At 36.1% G+C, this 19552-nt stretch overlaps 1 protein-coding gene across 4 annotated transcripts in view; it reads left to right on the top strand.

Moving 5' to 3' along the window:
* Positions 1-19552, top strand: part of LOC144959979 (uncharacterized) — a 73454-nt gene that overhangs the window by 8613 nt on the left and 45289 nt on the right. For 3 of the 4 annotated variants that reach the window (XM_078892878.1, XM_078892875.1, XM_078892877.1), the window contains 8 exons: positions 3344-3575; positions 5412-5630; positions 7622-7702; positions 9422-9739; positions 10546-10845; positions 12613-12831; positions 14927-15007; positions 17363-17668. In XM_078892878.1, the coding sequence (XP_078749004.1) occupies positions 3344-3575; positions 5412-5630; positions 7622-7702; positions 9422-9739; positions 10546-10845; positions 12613-12831; positions 14927-15007; positions 17363-17668 (1756 nt within the window). The remainder of the gene's footprint in view (positions 1-3343; positions 3576-5411; positions 5631-7621; positions 7703-9421; positions 9740-10545; positions 10846-12612; positions 12832-14926; positions 15008-17362; positions 17669-19552) is intronic. The other variant, XM_078892876.1, reaches the window with a different exon arrangement.

Below are 19552 nucleotides of genomic sequence, written 5' to 3' on the forward strand. Positions count from 1 at the left end.
TGCAGAGTAACTGATGAAGACACAGATTTCATTTTTTCGATGACTATGATTTTCTTATAACTGCATGCAAACTATCACGCAATTCTGTCAGACGGTCGTTAAGAAATGGAGCAAAATGCACGCGTTTGAAATTTGAAGCGAATTATAAGAATTGGACTGACAGAATTAATTAATAAAAATGTGGAAGTCATCACTGCACATTATGAGAATAAAGGGAAATGGACACTAAATGCAGATAACCCTGAACTGATGTTTACATATATGCAGGTCTGATATCCGAACCCGCTAATGGGCCTAGTTTAACATTGTTGCGTTAGTTTTTTTTAGATTTCCATTACAACAATGACTCGACTTACTTGACTTAGATGCCTTTCGCGTCTCGACCGAAAGATCGGGTCGCCTTGGCTGTTTCCAGTATTTCCTGTGTGAGGTGTCTCCAATATTGCCGGTCCTCTGCTAGGGTTCTCAGATTTTCAAGGTCCCCTGCCGTTATGAGACTAATGCTTTGTCCAAGTGTTGTGAGGTTTTTGTTTAGGATCACAGGGAGTGTTGTGATCGGTCTTCCTCTGAAAAGGTTCCCGTGTTTTTGGAAGTATCCCGACATGGCTTGGTTAGCTGGTATGTTTTTGTCCCTGCGTAGTATGTGACCGAAAAGTTGCCATCGTTGTTGTAAAATGTCAAGGGAGATTGGTCTTTTTTTGTGTTCTTATAGAGTGATTCATTTGAGATCTTTTTTGGGTATTTGATGTCCAGTACCCTTCTTAGCTGTGTGCGATGGAAGGCATCCAGATGTTCTTCTTTGGATTTTGTCAACGCCCAAGTGCCGCAGTTATACAGAAGTACCGGTTTTACAAGAGCACGGTACAGTTTCAGTTTGGTTTTTCTCTTTATTTTGTCACCTCTAATCCATACATTGGTGAGTTTACTGAGTGCGGCGTTTGATAGCTGTTTTCTTCTTTGTACATCCTCGGTGTCTCCAATTAGTGAGCCGACTTTCTTTGTTCTTTTCCATTCCTCTTTGTTCCTCGGTATTGTTGTAAATTCGGTTTTATTGGCATTGACTTGGAGGTTATATTTCATGAGGGTATTTTGTATGATGTCTATATTTGCTGGTGTTGATCCAATAAAATCGACATCATCTGCATAGGCGATTTCTCTAGGGATTGCATTCTCAATATGAGTCGTTGGTTTTGGAATGACTTTTCGAACTTCTTTCAGAGCGTGTTCTAAGTATATTGTGAACAGAATCGGGCTCAGACTATCTCCTTGGGGGTCCCGATGTTACTTTCGAACTGCGTCCGTTTTGTGCCCCGTATATCCTTGGTTGTATCTTTGTGTTGCTGAGGAGAAATCGGATTATTCAGAGCTCGTCTTCGTCTACTATGTCTGTTAATATCTCCAAAAGTTTTCCTCTGTCGATCGTATCAAAGGCTGCGGACATATCGATTCCGTTTATTGTTATGGATATGTTTTCTTTGAGTGCCTTTGCTGCCAACCATTTATGTGTCCATACAACGTCCGATGTGCTTCCGTCTTGGCGAAACCCGCTTTGGCTATGTGATAGATATTTTTCTATTTTCGGTCTAATTCTGTTGAGGACAATAGTTGACAGTGTTTTTCTTATGGTATTCAGTAATGTTATTGGGCGCAGGTTGTTTACGGGTCCTTTCGTTTTTCCTGGTTTTTGTATTGTAATTAGGACACCGCTGTTTATGTCCCAAACTAGTGACGAATGGAATGTTTCGGACAGAATATGTGTTCTTGAGCTTAAGTGAAAGATCAATTCAAGGAACCAGAATAACAATAACAAAGACGATCACGGTAAGAAGACGTTCACTATCTCAATCGTAAATGTTTACGCACCAACAAGTCAACGCGCAAAACAATACACAGAGGAAACTGATAAATTTTACAAAGACCTAGACGATACACTGAACAAAATAGGAAACGAATCAATATTAATAATTGCTGGAGATTTTAATGCCAAAGTCGGAAAACGTCTCGACAGTGACACACTATGCTTAGGATCATACTCAAAAGGAAAACGTAACGATAACGGAGAAAAATTAGTCCAGTTCTGTGAACAGAGAAAACTTTTCATAACAAACAGTGCTTTCAACCACCCATCAAGACACCAGAAAACATGGGTAGGACAAAGGAAAGACCCAACCCAAGACAAAATGATAACAATACACAACCAAATAGACTATATCATATGTCGACACCGCCATAAACACTACTCAACCAACTCGCGATCATACGGTGGTACACTGCTAACATCCGATCACAAACTTGTAAAAACGAATTTCAACATAAATGTGTACAGACAACGAAGACAGAAAGGTAAAACGGCAGTCAAAATAAACACGGCAAAAATAGTAAATGAGCGAGAATGTCGCATTCATTACCATTATGAACTTAACTCAAGTCTATGGAAAATAAATCAAAACAGCAATCCAAACAATGAATGGAAAGAGACGCAAGCGGCAATGAAATATGCGGGGGAAGAAAGTGCAGGCTCTATTAATACAACTAAGAACAAACCAAATCGAACGCCTAACATCGCTATTAACGATCTATCGCGGCAACAAAAAGAACTTAGGATCAGGATACAAAACATGAAAGACTCGGAAGAAATAATAACCCTGATAACGGAACGAAACAAAATACTGCATTCAATTCGATCACTTACAATAAAACACCGAAACGAGGAATTAGACAAAAAAGTGGAAGACATAGAAAAGTCCAAAAATAACGCATCGTCTAAGTTCAAAGCGACGAAATCTCTGAACCGAAAACCATTCGAGAACCCAAAACTACAGGATAAATTTGGCAAACAGACAACAAATCCCAACGATATCCTTGACATTATAACTGACCACTTCCAGCAGAAATTTCACAAACAAGTCTCACAAATATCGCCCTTCTGAGGAAACCCTAGAGACCTAAACAACCGCATCACAACAACCTAAGTTAGAAATAGCATAGAGTGCCTAAACAATAACAGATCCCCAGGCGAAGATGAAAATCCCGCTGAATTGCTGGAATGCGGTACCCTCTCCCTGGATCTGAGCATTGCAAACATAATGAACAAAACATTCTCAACACACAACAATGAGCCCATAATGAAATGGCTTATCAGACCTGCCAATAATTACACATCTTCCGGAATACTTGGTTGCCAAATAAAACTAAAAAAAAAAAATTTTAAAGGTGGAATCATAATCTAGAATTTTGAATGTTGTAAAGCATAAAGTTAAGCACACAGTCAGAAAAAAATTCAACGATGCTTTCTTCTGTATCCACTGACACATTCTTTGTTTTTTTTTGTTTTTTTTTACAGACAAATAGAGAAGTGTCGACAAAGTATATTATTCCAAGAAAAACAACAACAGAAGGTGATTTCCCACCTCGTACTCTTTCCCACGACTACGAATGCAGACTCAATCTCCCTATTAATCAGCTTGATGGTCCTGGGAGATATGGATTCGAATTTACGGCGATAATGGATTTGAATGTTCTAGAATGGAATGAGAGTATATCAAAACCAGTTAGTTCTCCAGAATTGGCTCTGGGTAAGATTTTCCTAACAACTCACAAAAGCTTTAAATTTGGTTTAACTCTTTCAGCACTGAGGCTATATTCGTATTTCCATCACAAAAAGTCTGAAACCTGATTGAGGCAGCATGAGAATGACCAGCTAAGACAAAGCGACATTCATATTTTGCTGGAACTAAGAAAAAGCGACATTTGTATTTTGCGGAAAATCTCAATTAAAATACCCCCCCCCCCCCTAGGGCCAATTAAATGTTCTGATGAAAGAAATGATACCATTGGTTCAATTTATAGTACTTTTGTAGAAAGTAGGATTGGATTACATTATTATTTTTGCCTTTCATGACCGGCCGCACTGTGTGGCCATTGGCCAGTAGAACAGATTCTGCTCTGGCCGCACAGTGCAGCCAATTGTGTTAAAAGAGTTAAGTTAACATGTTCTCTTTTGGGGGAAAAGATAAAGTTTCTGAAAATGACACAACTATACAATTTCAAAGAGCAGAACAAGTGTGTATGAAAGGTGCCAGACAAAGCAAGAAAGGAAAATAGAAGTAAAAGAACCATCCAAAAAAATCAGTCAACCTCGACTGAGGATAGAACCTGAGACCTTCTGATTACCGGTCAGATGTGATACCATTACACCCCAGAGGCTCCCAATGGTTGGGATTATCCTGCTTTGTCTGTCACCTTTCACACACTTGTTCAGTTCTTTATCTTACACTGGTGCCTGCTCCTTAATTTATTAATTGGATACATACAATTTTAATTTCGTTAGTTATTTTTACGAGAGAACTATTTATGAACTCATGCATGTATATAGCCCAAGATCCACCAAACGTGCCCAAAGTGCTTTTACATGATGGCCTGTGAGGCAATATTACAAGTTTTTCAACAGACAACGTTGTTAACGGTCAAATACTCATTTTACACCGGAGTACAGTGAGTGATTGTGAGTAAATAATCTTTTCCAAGAACCCATCTATTTTGGTAGTAAATGGATATAACTATTCTGAAAAATGGCTGGTAAGAGAAGAGTTGATGCAATCATGTGCTTTAACTCATATAATAATAATAATAACAACAACAACAACAACAACAACAACAACAACAATAAATGTATGCCATAAGTTTTATGTTTTTTATTGAAATCATTGGATATAATTTTCAAGGAAAAAACAAATATCCCACATTAACAGTTATTTTAAACTCAAACTATTTTTAGCATTTTGTTCAACTCCCAACAAAATTGCTTTGAAATGATTAGTTGCCCAATAAGTAAGGATATGAGTTGTAAGAATGCAAAATCTATAGATTATTTCAAGGTGTTAGTAGACAGGGAATTATATGATGGGAGATTTATATATGACGAATAATACTTTTTTGCACTACTGTTGACAGGGCTTTCAGTCTTGTATGTATATATTATGCATTGTTATATTATTATGATTATCTTCTATATGCGTGTGTGTGTGTGTGTGTGTGTGTGTGTGTGTGTGTGTGCTTTGCACTTTGCATGTCACGGTTAAAGATATATATTTGTACACCACATTTAAGTTGAAATACTATCTTTACCAGTGTATCAGTATTGTAATCTTTAATCAATAGATTTATGGCATTACTATTAATATTAAGGGCATTCAAGGGATTTTATCCTATTTGCCCTATACCATATGTTATGTTATATATAATAGTACAGATAATCGACTGCTCGGTAATGACCCTTGAGCGTGAAGAATGGCGTTCCATGACATTCAACCTCCGTAGGGAGACGGAACTCTGCTAAGGGTAAGGTATATGATAGTACGTCCTAAGATATAAGAATTCTAATCTTATATTTATTACTTATCACCTCACAGTTTTGCCACAAGCTGAATTGAGGAACTGCCCAAATAGCAATGATTCAACTAAGGGTTATGTCAAAGAAGGGGACACAACTATGACATGCCAATGTCATCTGAAGGAAGTAGGAAATCCTTCAGGAGTGCCAGAATGGTTGAAGTCCAATACAACTCTTGTGGGAAATGTAATCAACAAGGGAGCCACATCTTCTTTACCTCTTATCTATGACCCCGATGGTGAGTATCTATTCTATATTTATAAAACAGTGACAACTTTAAGAAATTCAACTATTTACTTACGTTGCTCTGATCTTTTGTTTGTAGTGTCCATGAATTGTTTAATGTTGGTCTATGCGGCTATGTGGTCTAGTGGTATGACACTCGCTTTCGGATCGGAAGGACCTGGGTTCGAGCCTCACGCTCGGCGCATAGTTGAGTCCTTGGAAAAGGCTCTTTACTCACATTCTCTCACCTTACTCAGGTGTAAAATGAGTACCTGGCCGTTAACAGCGTTGTCTTTGTCCGAAAAATTGTAATATCGCCTAACAGGCGTCATGTCCCGTCATACAAGTTAAATGTTTAAATATTTAGTGGATATTGCGCTATATAAAAGCTCAATTTTTTAAAATAATTTTTGTTGGTCATTCTTTATAAGTGTGTAGTTTTGTGTCATAGAGTAACACTAACCTGTTGGAAGCTGTATAAAGTAGAAATTAATTAACAAAAACTGAACTAACAGAGTAGGGGGGGGGGGGGGGGGGCAGGGGGGCTCAGCGGTAGAGTCTTTGCTTCGTACTCGAAAAGTACCGAGTTCGATCACCTGCCGCTGCTCTGTGTGGCCTTAAGCAAGTAACTTCACCGTAGCTCAATTTGCAGCGCTGCACTGCGGCTGACGCCTGGATTATTCCAGTCTTCCCTTGGAATAGACCCTAGAGATGTATTTATGGGATGAATAAAGGGAATTTTATTTTATTTATTTATTTAACAATCTGATAAAGAACAGAATGCTAAATACAGAAAGATTGCGATCAACTGTCTGATTCAAAGTCATATGTTTTTGTTTTTTTCCGTGATTGTAGCGTTTCTTACTTGCAACAGTTTTGTTAACGGCCCAGAAAAATCATGGCATCTTGTAAATCAGAGCATCGTTACACAACGAGCTGTTCTATGGAACGATCCATGAGTGCGCAAAAGGCAAAAGAAGTTCAGTACTGTGTTGATTGTCGCATTTTGTCACCCAACAGGCATGGAACGAATAAAGTTTTTTTCTAACATCCATGACTTGGTTTAGCCCTTTGCCTTAGTTATACGTTATCTCATAGCCTGACACTAGGACATGTGTATTTTGAAGCCATTTTTTCAGTTAGTGCAGCGACATGTGCGTTGTTGTTAGTAGTGCTCAAGGTTAAATTATTGAATACAACTCGCAGATCGACTTCTTTAGATGATCATTGCCTTGAATTTAAATGGGTTTTTTTTTTGTCAGTGTCAGTCTATGAGTTTAGAAAGCTACGGTAAGTCTTTTCATTCAATGACAAAGTGTGTCAACCATTTCATCTCATCTTAACAGTCGTACTTTTGCCTATTTAAAAGATGTTTTTCAAGAATGAGTTCTTCAGCACTTCAGCAATAAATAACAATGTGAAATTGAATGTAAGCTTCAATTTAATTACGAAAACAGATAGAATGGACGTTTCGGGTTTCCCCTTTATCAACAAACAGGATGAATGAAACACTACAGATGAATGAGATGATGTGGTAGTGGGGTTGTTAAGATGAACAAACTAATTTTTTAAATAACGTAAATCGATCAGTATTTGAAGAACGAGTTTTCTAGACAATTCTTCCGTAATGCTTGTCTTTCCAGAGTACGACGGGTAACCAGTTAAAAGATCACAATATATCAAGATTCCACCTAATTTTACGCATTACCAATAACTGTAAAGAAATTGAAACTGAACTATTTTGGCCACACGACTCACCACAAATCATTAGAAAAGCACATTCTGCAGACAAGGGTAGACGGCAAGAGAGGAAGAGGTAGACCAACAAGAAGCTGGGAACAAGATATATGTGAATGGCTGGGAATGACAACAACTCACGCAAGTAGACTGGCGGAAAACCGTAATCTGTTTCGCAAGAAAGTTCGGGAAGCAACGTCCAACGCAGGATCAGCTGACTAGTTTTACCAATAACAGAGGTCTTTTTTCTTTCAATGTATCTCACAGACAAAAGTCCAAACTACACGTGTAGAGGAATTTCTGCCCTTGGAGTCACCACGTCTATCACGTACACGCCCAAGTTTGCCTGTAAGGATATTTATGTTTCATTTTGGGCCTTAATTTATTTTTCTTCCAAAAATAATAAGAACAAGCATATCAGCCAGCTCTATTTCTTTTTGTTGTTGTCATCATTTATTATTTGGTTCTGGTAACCGAGGCAATAGTAGACGCACAGTAATAGCATCTGGATTGGTAGCATAGTAGTAGTAGTAGTAGTAGTAGTAGTAGTAGTAGTAGTAGTAGCAGTCGTCGTCGTTTTCGTCGTCGTAGTAGTAGTAGTAGTAGTAGTAGTAGTAGTAGTAGTAGTAGTAGTAGTAGTAGTAGTAGTAGTTGTAGTAGTAGCAGTCGTCGTCGTCGTCGTAGTAGTAGTAGTAGTAGTAGTAGTATAGTAGTAGTAGTAGTAGTAGTGTAGTAGTAGCAGTCGTCGTAGTAGTAGTAGTAGTAGTAGTAGTAGTAGTAGTAGTAGTAGTAGTAGTAGTAGTAGTAGTAGTAGTAGTAGTAGTAGTAGTAGTAGTAGTAGTAGTAGTTGTTGTTGTTGTATTATGTAGTTGTAGTAGTATCCAGTAATTGTAGTAGTGTGTAGTTGTAGTAGTATCCAGTAATTGTAATAGTGTGTAGTTGTAGTAGTATCCAGTAATTGTAGTAGTGTGTAGTTGTAGTAGTATCCAGTAATTGTAATAGTGTGTAGTTGTAAAGTATCCAGTAATTGTAGTAGTATGTAGTTGTAGTAGTATCAAGTAATTGTAGTAGTATGTTGTTGTAGTAGTATCCAGTAATTGTAGTAGTGTGTAGTTGTAATAGTATCCAGTAATTGTAGTAGTATGTAGTTGTAGTAGTATCCAGTAATTGTAGTAGTATGTAGTTGTAGTAGTATCCAGTTATTGTAATAGTGTGTAGCTGTAGTAGTATCCAGTAATTGTAGTAGTGTGTAGCTGTAGTAGTATCCAGTAATTGTAGTAGTATGTAGTTGTAGTAGTATCCAGTAATTGTAGTAGTATTTAGCTGTAGTAGTATCCAGTAATTGTAGTAGTATGTAGTTGTAGTAGTATCCAGTAATTGTAGTAGTGTGTAGTTGTAGTAGTATCCAGTAATTGTAGTAGTATGTAGTTGTAGTAGTATCCAGTAATTGTAGTAGTATGTAGTTGTAGTAGTATCCAGTAATTGTAGTAGTATGTAGTTGTAGTAGTATCCAGTAATTGTAATAGTGTGTAGTTGTAGTAGTATCCAGTAATTGTAGTAGTGTGTAGTTGTAGTAGTATCCAGTAATTGTAATAGTGTGTAGCTGTAGTAGTATCCAGTAATTGTAGTAGTATGTAGTTGTAGTAGTATCCAGTAATTGTAGTAGTGTGTAGTTGTAGTAGTATCCAGTAATTGTAGTAGTGTGTAGTTGTAGTAGTATCCAGTAATTGTAGTAGTGTGTAGCTGTAGTAGTATCCAGTAATTGTAGTAGTGTGTAGTTGTAGTAGTATCCAGTAATTGTAGTAGTGTGTAGTTGTAGTAGTATCCAGTAATTGTAATAGTGTGTAGCTGTAGTAGTATCCAGTAATTGTAGTAGTGTGTAGTTGTAGTAGTATCCAGTAATTGTAGTAGTGTGTAGTTGAAGTTATGGTAGAAATCCTTCCCGACCTAGTCTTAATGCTATGAACTATGGCAATATCTCAGACACATAGTTCTGTCAAGAGATCTAATTATTGATATAATGTTATAGATAATCATATTATTATCATGAACATTTTCCAATCACAGATGGTCCAAGTGTGATAAACATGACGTTACACAATAACAAGGAGCCTGCCATCTTCAAAAAATGTGAATCTAGATCCACATTCTTGATGGAATGTAATCTGGAGGCTGCCGAAGTGAATCCAGACCCAAACATGGCTGCTAATGCAAGTGATGGCAGTAGCGTCAAACAGCAGAAGTACATCGTATCAAGAGATATTTACAGATACATTTTCGAGGTTATCCCAAATGAAGGAGGAGTTCTTTCAATGGCATGCATGGCAAACAATACCATTTTTGATGATCTCAAGTCATATGAAAGTAAAACTATTACTATTCAAGGTGAGATTATACAAACTTATAAATCCACGAAACCCTGCAGCTTTACTTAAAAAGAAACTATTTAGCTTTTTAAAGATATACCTTATAAGTTAATATGTAACAACATCTAATTTTAAAACTGTTTTTGTACCTTTTATTTGAATTTAACACATACAAGCATGGCGTTCCTCTGCTGCTACATGCCCTTGTGACTCCAATATATATAATTTTTTTAATGAAATTGAAATCCAATAGAATAGAATAGAAGGTATCGACGTCGCTTGATTAGGCCACTGGCCTGTCGCCGAGTCTTTTCAGCCACTGAATGTCTTGTTCACAACTGATCTAATGCATTTCCCTACCTGATCTTGTGATCAGGGGCTAGCCTACACTACACTTTCTCTACTGATCTTTTGATCATAGCTATTTTGTGTGGGAGGCACTTCTACACTATGCATATAATTTTCCATCACTGTCAAATATTTCTGTATTGCTTCAAGAGTGGTAGATGACACCTTCATGATTTCAAGACACCGGAATCCTGGCTTGTTGACAGCATTCTTTAATTTGCATATTCATAAGTCTCATCTATTTTAGGATACAATATTCGAATTTTATACAAACTCTCTGGCAAGTTTTCTGCAGATCAAAAAGACCTTTTGTAAAACTGTTAAGTCTTTCACACTCATAAAGGCAGCTTATGATATAGTAGCTTTCACAAGCCATCAAGTCTCTGTAAGATCAGAATTAATCTGAAAACTTGGTATCTTAGAAATAAAGCAATATTCATTGTTTTAAAATCCTACTTCTATAAATATCATCAACAGAGCCACCACATGACAGGCCAGTGATGACGGTTAATGGAGGACAACCTGTACAAAATGACAGTGTTGTTAACGTGACCAATGGTGACGAAGTCATGGTCAAGTGTCAAGTCAATGGAGGATACCCTAACGTCAGTTATGTCACCTTGACATGTGTTGGGAATAAACGTGTCGAATTGGGAAATGAAGCTGCACTCAGTATAAATGTTACAAAGGGAGATAACAACAAGAAATGTGTGTGCGAGGCTAATCATGTGACAGGATGTTATAACAAAATTTCCCAGTTCACTTTGAATGTCCAATGTAAGTTATGGCCGTATATAAACATTTCAAAATATAAGAATAACCGCCTTGTGTTTTTTTAAAGTATATTGGCAAGGCTGCCCACTTATTAAGATAAGTTTTGACAAACACTCTTAACATTTTTTCCTCTACAAAATTCATTTTTTCTTTAAAATGGAGTCAAAAAAAGAAGAGAGGGATTCTGGGGGGGTCTTCTGACCTCCCATGGTTGGCAGGAGGTCACTTGCTGTGCCTTCTATCCCCTATATCCGTTTTCCAACTTGCTTTCTGCCTTTTCCAGGAATGAAATTACTTAGTTTTGTCCTGGTCGTGGCTGGAGGCCTTGGCTTGGAGAGAAACAGTCAAATGTATAATTAAAGGTTAAGAAAGGATATTTTTCCTTGTAAAATATCTCTCTTTTATGTACTGTTACATATTCTATTTTGAATAAATAAAATGATTTGTAAACATTTGAGTGTATTCCTCATGGTGGGATCATGGCTTATGTGTCAATGAGGCTTTTTGGTTATTTCAAATAAAGTAAGACTGATAGGGTTCTCTTGGAATCTACATCTGTTCCCTATTTGCACCACACCCTTTTGTCTTACTTTTCTTGTGTGCTTTTAATTTAATTTTATTTTTATTATTTATTTATTTTTTATTTTTTAACCTCAGGAATGGGAGACACCCAATGTTTGTCGTCACTTTGCCAGTTTAGATTTATCTCCATCTTTTAAATACGATAATAAACAGGTATAGGGAAAAAATAAATAAATTATGAGTAAGTGTGTGCTTTTAATTGTAATTCTAGATATAAACATTTTTACTATTCCTATTCCTTCCTAAAAAAAACAAAAACAAACAAAACGACAGAAGGATTTATTGATATTGATGTGTAATTTAAACAGTATGTAAAGATCTTACCAAATGAATATATTTGTACTTGATATGTACATTCGAAGCTTTCATTCACATAGCATTTTTAAGATGAATTCTAGTATGTAGTTTATCCAGTATAAATGTGATTCTTATATCGTGACGGTTAAAAAAGGGTATTGGCAACTTAGAAAACACATACGAGTAAACAATTATATTTTTATATATTATTATTAAGACCAATTACATTGCACTTATCTTCAACTGGGATCGATCTCAGTCCCTTTGCTTGTGAAGCGAGTTCTCTGCCAAATGGACTATTGGGACTCCCAAAACTGTATTGAAGAGATGGGTTTCTGAGTCTAGGAGCACGTATTTGAAGTCTGATATACTCCCACCCTTATCCACTTTATATTCTCTCCAAATCTTTTTGTATTAAACGTAACAGTGTCAAAAGTGCTGTTGAATTGTCTAGATCTATTATTTAAAAAAATACTAACGAAAGAGTGAAAATGGAGGGGCTTCATATGGGAACAAAACAGCCAAGTTATTTTGCATTTTATTTTATTTGTTTTCCACGTTAATTTGTGTATTATTGTGCTGATGAAGGGTTTGTACCCGGAACGTCCATTGTCTGTTTTGTTCCCATACGAAGCCTCTCCATTTTCACTCTTTTGTTAGTATTTTACGATCACCGGCTTCAGGCGGCCCCTACCATTTTTTATTTTAAAAATACAACATCAAACCTGTGCATAAATTAAATATCATCCACACTTCCAGTAATTTATCGTTCATACATGTTATATCTCCAAATTCTTGTGGCCTTTTCATATGATTTATTTCAACACATAGAGGCTACATACAATTTCAACATCTTAATTCAACTGTATCTGTTTACTTGTAAACTGAAAGGGTTGCCACGAGTAAAGATCAGAAATTGTCCTAATGACACTGAATCAACTCTAGGCTACGTCAAAGATGGGGACACAACTCGAACATGCCAATGTCATATGGAGGATGTAGGAAACCCTGTAGCCGAAGCACAGTGGCTGGATTCCTTTGGAAAGCTTTTGGGGTCAAGCATCAATGATGGAACCACAAGATCTTTGCCTGTCATCTATAAACCTAATGGTGAGTGATTATTTGATATCCGCTTAGATAAGAATTCTCGTTATTTATCCACATCCAATGGTTTATCTTCAAATCTACATTCTGGGTAAAATGTTTTGACCTCCCATAGTTGACAGGAAGGTCACTTGCTGTGTCCTCTCTCTATCCCCCTATATCTGTTTCCGCTCTTCTTTCTGTCTTTGTCTTTGAATGCTAAGCTTCTCTCTGTCTTTGTCTTTGAATGCTTAGCTTCTTTCTGTCTTTGTCTTTGAATGCTAAGCTTCTCTCTGTCTTTGTCTTTGAATGCTTAGCTTCTCTCTGTCTTTGTCTTTGAATGCTTAGCTTCTCTCTGTCTTTGTCTTTGAATGCTTAGCTTCTCTCTGTCCTTGGATGTGAGGGAACCAGTCGAAAGTATTGTATGTTATTGTTTTGGGTGATGAAAATTTTTCATTGTAAATTGTCTCTATATTATGTAGTATTATGTGTTGTTTTGAATTTAAAATGATTTATAAGTGTAATTTGTGAGTGTATTCCTCTTAGTGGCATCCTGTGCTTATGTTGGATGAGACGAGATTTTTTAGGTGATCTCAAACAAAGTACACGTATAGTGTGCTTTTTGTATCTTAATCTGTCACTATTTGAGCCATTCCTTTTTTTCTTACTTTTTGTTCGTTTTCTTTTAATATAATATAATATAATATAATATAATATAATATAATATAATATAATATAATATAATATAATATAATATAATATAATATAATATAATATAATATAATGAATTTTTATAGCGCCTAGTTCCAATTTAGAATTGCTCACTGGCGCTTTACATCAACACATCATGTATGATATACAAATATAGAACTGGCATGTTGAAAACCACACAAATTTGATGATAACACAATATATTATAATAAAATACATACTAAGAGTCCAAATTATATGGCCCACAGAAAAGCTCAGTTTTTAACCGTTTTCTAAAGATAAGTGGATTTTCACTATTTTTAGTTTCAATATTGATGGAGTTCCACAGTCGGGGGGCATGGTGGTCAAAGGATTTCTCATGAAAAACTAACGATTTTGGGGGTTCCCTTAGTATATTTAAATTAGCAGATCTTAAATTTCGACTGGGTTCATAAAGGTGGATAAGTTCTTGAAGGTAAACAGGAGCAGAATTGTTTAACCCATAGAGGCCCGGTGTTTACTAAAAAAAATTCCCCTGAGGCCCAGTGTAAGGGACATAACTCTTAGCAAAAAAATACCAACACAAAGTTAAAAAATTATTAAACGAGAACCAAATGACATAAGATTATAATTTTAATTCCTTTTTATAGCCAGATAAATTTGCTTTCGAATGATATATAAAATGACATGTTTTGATTTCAATAAATTGGGGAAAAAAATATTAAAAAAAAAAACTCGTTCCCCGCACCCCCATTCCCGTCATTTTCGTCAATCTCGGACTCCGATTCAGTGGGTGAGTATTTTAAATTAAATTCAATTTTTTTTGGTTATCCTATTTTCTTTCTCTTTATTTGTGCTGCGATGACTTAAATGGTGTGCAAGAGTTGTAAGATCTGTAAAAGCCAAAAAAAGAAATAATTTAAGGCAAGAATAGAATAACACTGAAGTAGAGCGGCTATGTGGTCTTGTGGTATGACACTCGCTTTCGGACTGGAAGGTCCTGGGTTCGAGCCTCGCGCTCGGCGCATAGTTGAGTCCTTGGAAAAGGCTCTTTACTCACATTCTCTCACTGTACTCAGGTGTAAAATGAGTACCTGGCCTTTAACAGCATTGTCTTAGTCCGAAAAATTGTAATATCGCCTAACAGGCGGCATGTCTCGTCCTAAAAGTTAAATGTTGCTGTTGACCAGGGACCCCTTGTAAAGTGCTTTGAGCACATTTAGTGGATATTGCGCTATATAAAGCTCAATTTTTATTTAAAAATTTAGAGCGCATTGCAGCACTTCAAAGTTTTTAAGTGCCCTGATGATGATAGTAAACCTATATCTCCTTTTGCTCATCACTATCATTAAGATTCAAAGAGATATCGTTTTTATCAAAAATACTTGAATGTTATTGGCCTTTTGTTTTGTACTTTTTAATCGTCTCACAGATAAAAGTCCAAACTACACATGCAGAGGAAGTTCTGAAATTGGAGTGGGAAATTCTATCCAGTACCTTCCCATATTTGCCTGTGAGGATTTTGACCCTTCGGTTTTGTATTTGATTTATTCTTTTCATCATCATCATCATCATCATCATCATCATCATCATCATCATCATCATCATCATTATCCTCGTCGTCGTCGTCGTCATCATCATCATCATCACCATCATCACTTTTGTCTTCTTCTTTTTCTCCTTCTCCTCCTCCTCCTCCTCCTCCCCCTACTGCTCTTACTCTTCCTCCTCCTCCCCCTGCTCCTCGGCCTCGTCCCTCTCCTCCTCTTCTTTTTCTTCTTCATTTTCTTCCCCCTTTTTAGTCTTTTCTTCGTCCTTTTATCGACGTTATCATCTGCATTAATATGTGAACAAATAAAGCAAAAAGTAGATTTCTTCCCATTAATTGTTAGATCGATTGTTTCCAGCCATCAACATTTTCCCTTGAGTATCAAATTCTGTTCTTAATAATCCAGAGCTTGATGTTATTCTATACAATGCCTTATGCTGATTAGTCATTGTTCTTAATTTTTCAGAATCCATCACAGACAATAATAATAATAATAATAATAATAATAATATACTCTTATAGAGCACACGGTATCCTCAACAATGAGGCTCTTAGTGCTTTAAATTACATCAATACAAAACAATATTTAAAGTACATGACATCAAAAATGAAATGTTTTCAAGGATTTCTTGAAAAGAGACAATCATTTGGATTCTCGGATGCTCTGTGGAATGGTGTTCCATACAGACGGACCAAAATGAGAACAGGACCTTGTGTGGCATCAAATAAGATAAAACCAATGTTTGATGTCAACAATTATTACTGCTCTTGACTTGAAAAAAAAACAACTCAATAATTCTCAAATACCAATCCAATGAAGGAAAAAGTAGAAAGGTTGTCATATTTAAAATCATAGAAGTGGTCGAGTAAAATGTACTTGAGATGTGTGGACGTTAGTAATGATTAGAGACCAGGTGTGGGCTAGATTTAATGTCGACAGTCCTCTACATCTGTAGAGAGACTTGGCAAGGATTATTGGAGGCTGTAGAGAGTCATGGCAAGGATCCTCGGGGGCTGTAGAGAGACATGGCAAGGATCCTCGGGGGCTGTAGAGAGACATGGCAAGGATCCTCTGGGGGCTGGAGATAGACCTAGCAATGATCCTCGGGGCTGTAGAGAGACATGGCAAGATCCTCGGGGGCTGTAGAGAGTCATGGCAAGGATCCTCGGGGGCTGTAGAGAGACATGGCAAGGATCCTCGGGGGCTGTAGAGAGACATGGCAAGGATCCTCTGGGGGCTGGAGATAGACCTAGCAATGATCCTCGGGGCTGTAGAGAGGCATGGCAAGGAGCTTTGGGGGCTGTAGATAGACCTAGCAAGGATCCTCGGGGCTGTAGAGAGACATGGCAAGGATTGATCTCGACATGAGAATCATGGTTGCTAAGGACCAAAGAAAACAAACCAAAATATCAAAAGAGACAATCCATCCCACGAAAAAGACGAAACTTACTACCTCTATCCTTTGTGATCCCACAAAAATCCCTAAAAACTGCATGTCTTTCATTAAGATAAATATCTGAACAAAAGTAAGGGGAAAAGTGCCATCCAAAGCAAAAAGGAAAAAAAGTACAGGAAAATATCCAACTTGGGAAGTTGGAGGAAGACTGGTTTTTTTTTTAGATGTTCTTTTTTCTTGTATTTTTAGTTCTTGCTTTTGTTCACACTACTCTGTTATGACGATCTACCCAATCTGCAAATTCTTTACCCCACTCGTGCACTGTCGCAAACTCACTCAGAGGCTTCATCACAACACACCATTCAACTAGATGCTCTGCAGTTTCGGGTTCATTCCCACATCGGGTACATGTTGGACAGGCTTTGGCTGGTACTGTTTCACACACACTTTTTCAGATCTTTATTTTACACCAGTGCCTGCTCCCTATTTTTCTCAATTTGACATATTTCATTACAGTTTCATGAACAAAACTCAGTATTACAGATTTGAAAAAGAACAAAATACCAAACACAGAACGCTTCGGGCTCAAAACCCTCCTTCAGAAAATAACAAAAAAAAACAAACAATAAAAACATTACACCATACACCGCTTAAAATCAACCCAGACAGCAGAGAAATATTTGGCACGGCTGTCCACAAGTAATAGGATCTTGAAATTAAAAAAAAAAAATAGAAAAAAAATAATTAGGAGTTTCCACATGGTAACAAAACTCTTCTGTCTATTGGAGTGGATTATTTAACTATGCATAAAGATATGCGATTTTCTTTTTAAATGATGAGTTCCATAGCATTCTCATCATTTATTTTTATGTCAAGTTTTCTAATGTCGATTAAAATCTCCTGGTTTGTTTCCATTTCACAGACGGTCCAAGTGAAATATTGATAACTCAACCTAGCATTAGCAAAAAATGCCAATCAGACTTCTCGTTCGTTATGGCGTGTGACGTCCCAATGGACAACGTCAACCCCAGGCCTAAAATGACAGCTGTATCCAATGACAACAGTACAATCACTCCACTCAATAGGACTGACTCATCGGGTTTATACAGATACAGTTTTAAAGTCATGCCAGATAGAGGTAACCTTTTCTTGAGATTGACATGCGTGGCATCAAATGTCATCTTTGACGACCTGGAAACGGCTGAAAGTAAAGATACAATAGTTGAAGGTAAAAATATGTTAATAATAATAATAATAATAATAATAATAATAATAATAATAATAATAATAATAATAATAATAATAATAATGATAATAATAATAATAATAATAATAATAATAATAATAATAATAATAATAATAATAATAATAATAATAATAATATATTAATAATATGATCTTATTTGATTATGATATCATTACAAATTATTTACAAAGAGCAAAGAAAACATGTGAACCCAAATAAGAGTTGCTCTATAAAGTTTATAAGATATATTTGGGAGGGAATCCGTTTTACTCAAAGAATTAATGATTTAATTAATTTATATTGTAATGCAATTTTGGATGGAATGATATTGAATAATAAGCATTCATGTAATTAACAAATTATTCTTTCTATCAATGGTGATAAAGATTAGGTCTTAACATAATCCTTAAGAGACTTCACGGTTATCTTTTTATTAACTCACTCAACCCTAACACCAACTATATCAGTAGTTTACCCGGGTTACTCTTACCCCATGCCTATTTATTACAATTTTCTGAGACAAATTATAGGCGTAGTATCAAAGTTAATGTTTTTAGTTTTTGCATGATAATGATAGTTGATTAAAACTATCTATGTAAATGCTCATTTTTAATACATTTTTTTCCAATTTTGAAAAGTAGCAAAAATATCTAGGATTGAGTGAGTTAAGATTTCCAAAACTAGTTTATACGTTTAGTCCTCAATTTTATTCATCTGTATGTTAGTAATTCAAAACTGCTTAAAATGTCAGTTGAAGACCAGATAAAGCTGTAGTTTGAGTGATAATCTTTTAGAGTCATCAAGCTGATTAGAAAAACTTGTTAGACACAAATCAGTTTTGTCGGTATAAATGAATTCAAAGGCATCAAGATTGGGTTTATATGAAATAACAACGGTGAATGCGCTTTAACAACGCTATTTTTTTGTCTCTCATTCTGGTTGGGGTCTTTTGAAATCCCATGGTGGGCAGGAGATCACTTGCTGTGTTTTTTGGGGTTTTTTTAAAAACGTTTTCTGAGTTGTTTTCTGCCTTAGTCTTGGAGTGAGATTAATTGGTTTTGTCCTCATCCTTGCCAGTGTCCTTGGTAGAGAGGGAAACAGTCAAATGTATATTATTAGTTTCGGGAGGTGAAGATTCTTCCTATTAAATCATGTTTCTCATATTTTGTGTGTTGATAATTCTAATTGTTTTTTTTGTTATGAACCTATTCTGTAAACATTTGATTGTATTTCTCTTAATGGTATCCTGTGCTGGTGATTGGATGAGAAAATTAGGTGACCTCAAAGTAAGCACATTGTTTGGCAAAGTAAGCACATTGAGAGTATCCTCTTGGCTTCTACATTTGTCCCTATTTTAACCAATTTCCCTTTTCTTACTTTTTCTAGGGTGCTTTAATTGTAATTCTAGAATTTTATTTTTTACTTTTCCATTTACATCCTTTTTACTGGTGCTGATATGACCTGAACACGTCACAAGCGCTGTAAAAACGTTAAAAACAAAAATATCGTCTCCCATTCATCATGTTTTGTTGACAAAGAGTAAACCTAAAACGTCCACATTATTTGTCATCATTAATTAGATTAAAACTTCCAGTCTATTTAACTGTTGTTCTTACTTCTTAGAGTCTCAAGCAACAACATGTGCATTGTTTATATTTGTGATGTTATAGGACTGGCTCTGGTCATTCTTGGAATTGGATCCAATAGTCTGATGTCACGTAGCCCAGCAACGGCGAACAGAGTGGTTCTAAAAGAAAATCGGTACTTTTTATTCTTCATGCTGGCTAGAACTTTTCATATGTCATGTGATCAGAATGTATAAAAGTCAAAACATGATCATATTTATAACGTTTTTCTCCTTTGGAT

This window comes from Berghia stephanieae, chromosome 14 (genome assembly GCF_034508935.2).
Source record: "Berghia stephanieae isolate SIO BIC M18660-M18661 chromosome 14, UCSD_Bste_1.3, whole genome shotgun sequence".
NCBI lineage: Eukaryota > Metazoa > Mollusca > Gastropoda > Nudibranchia > Aeolidiidae > Berghia > Berghia stephanieae.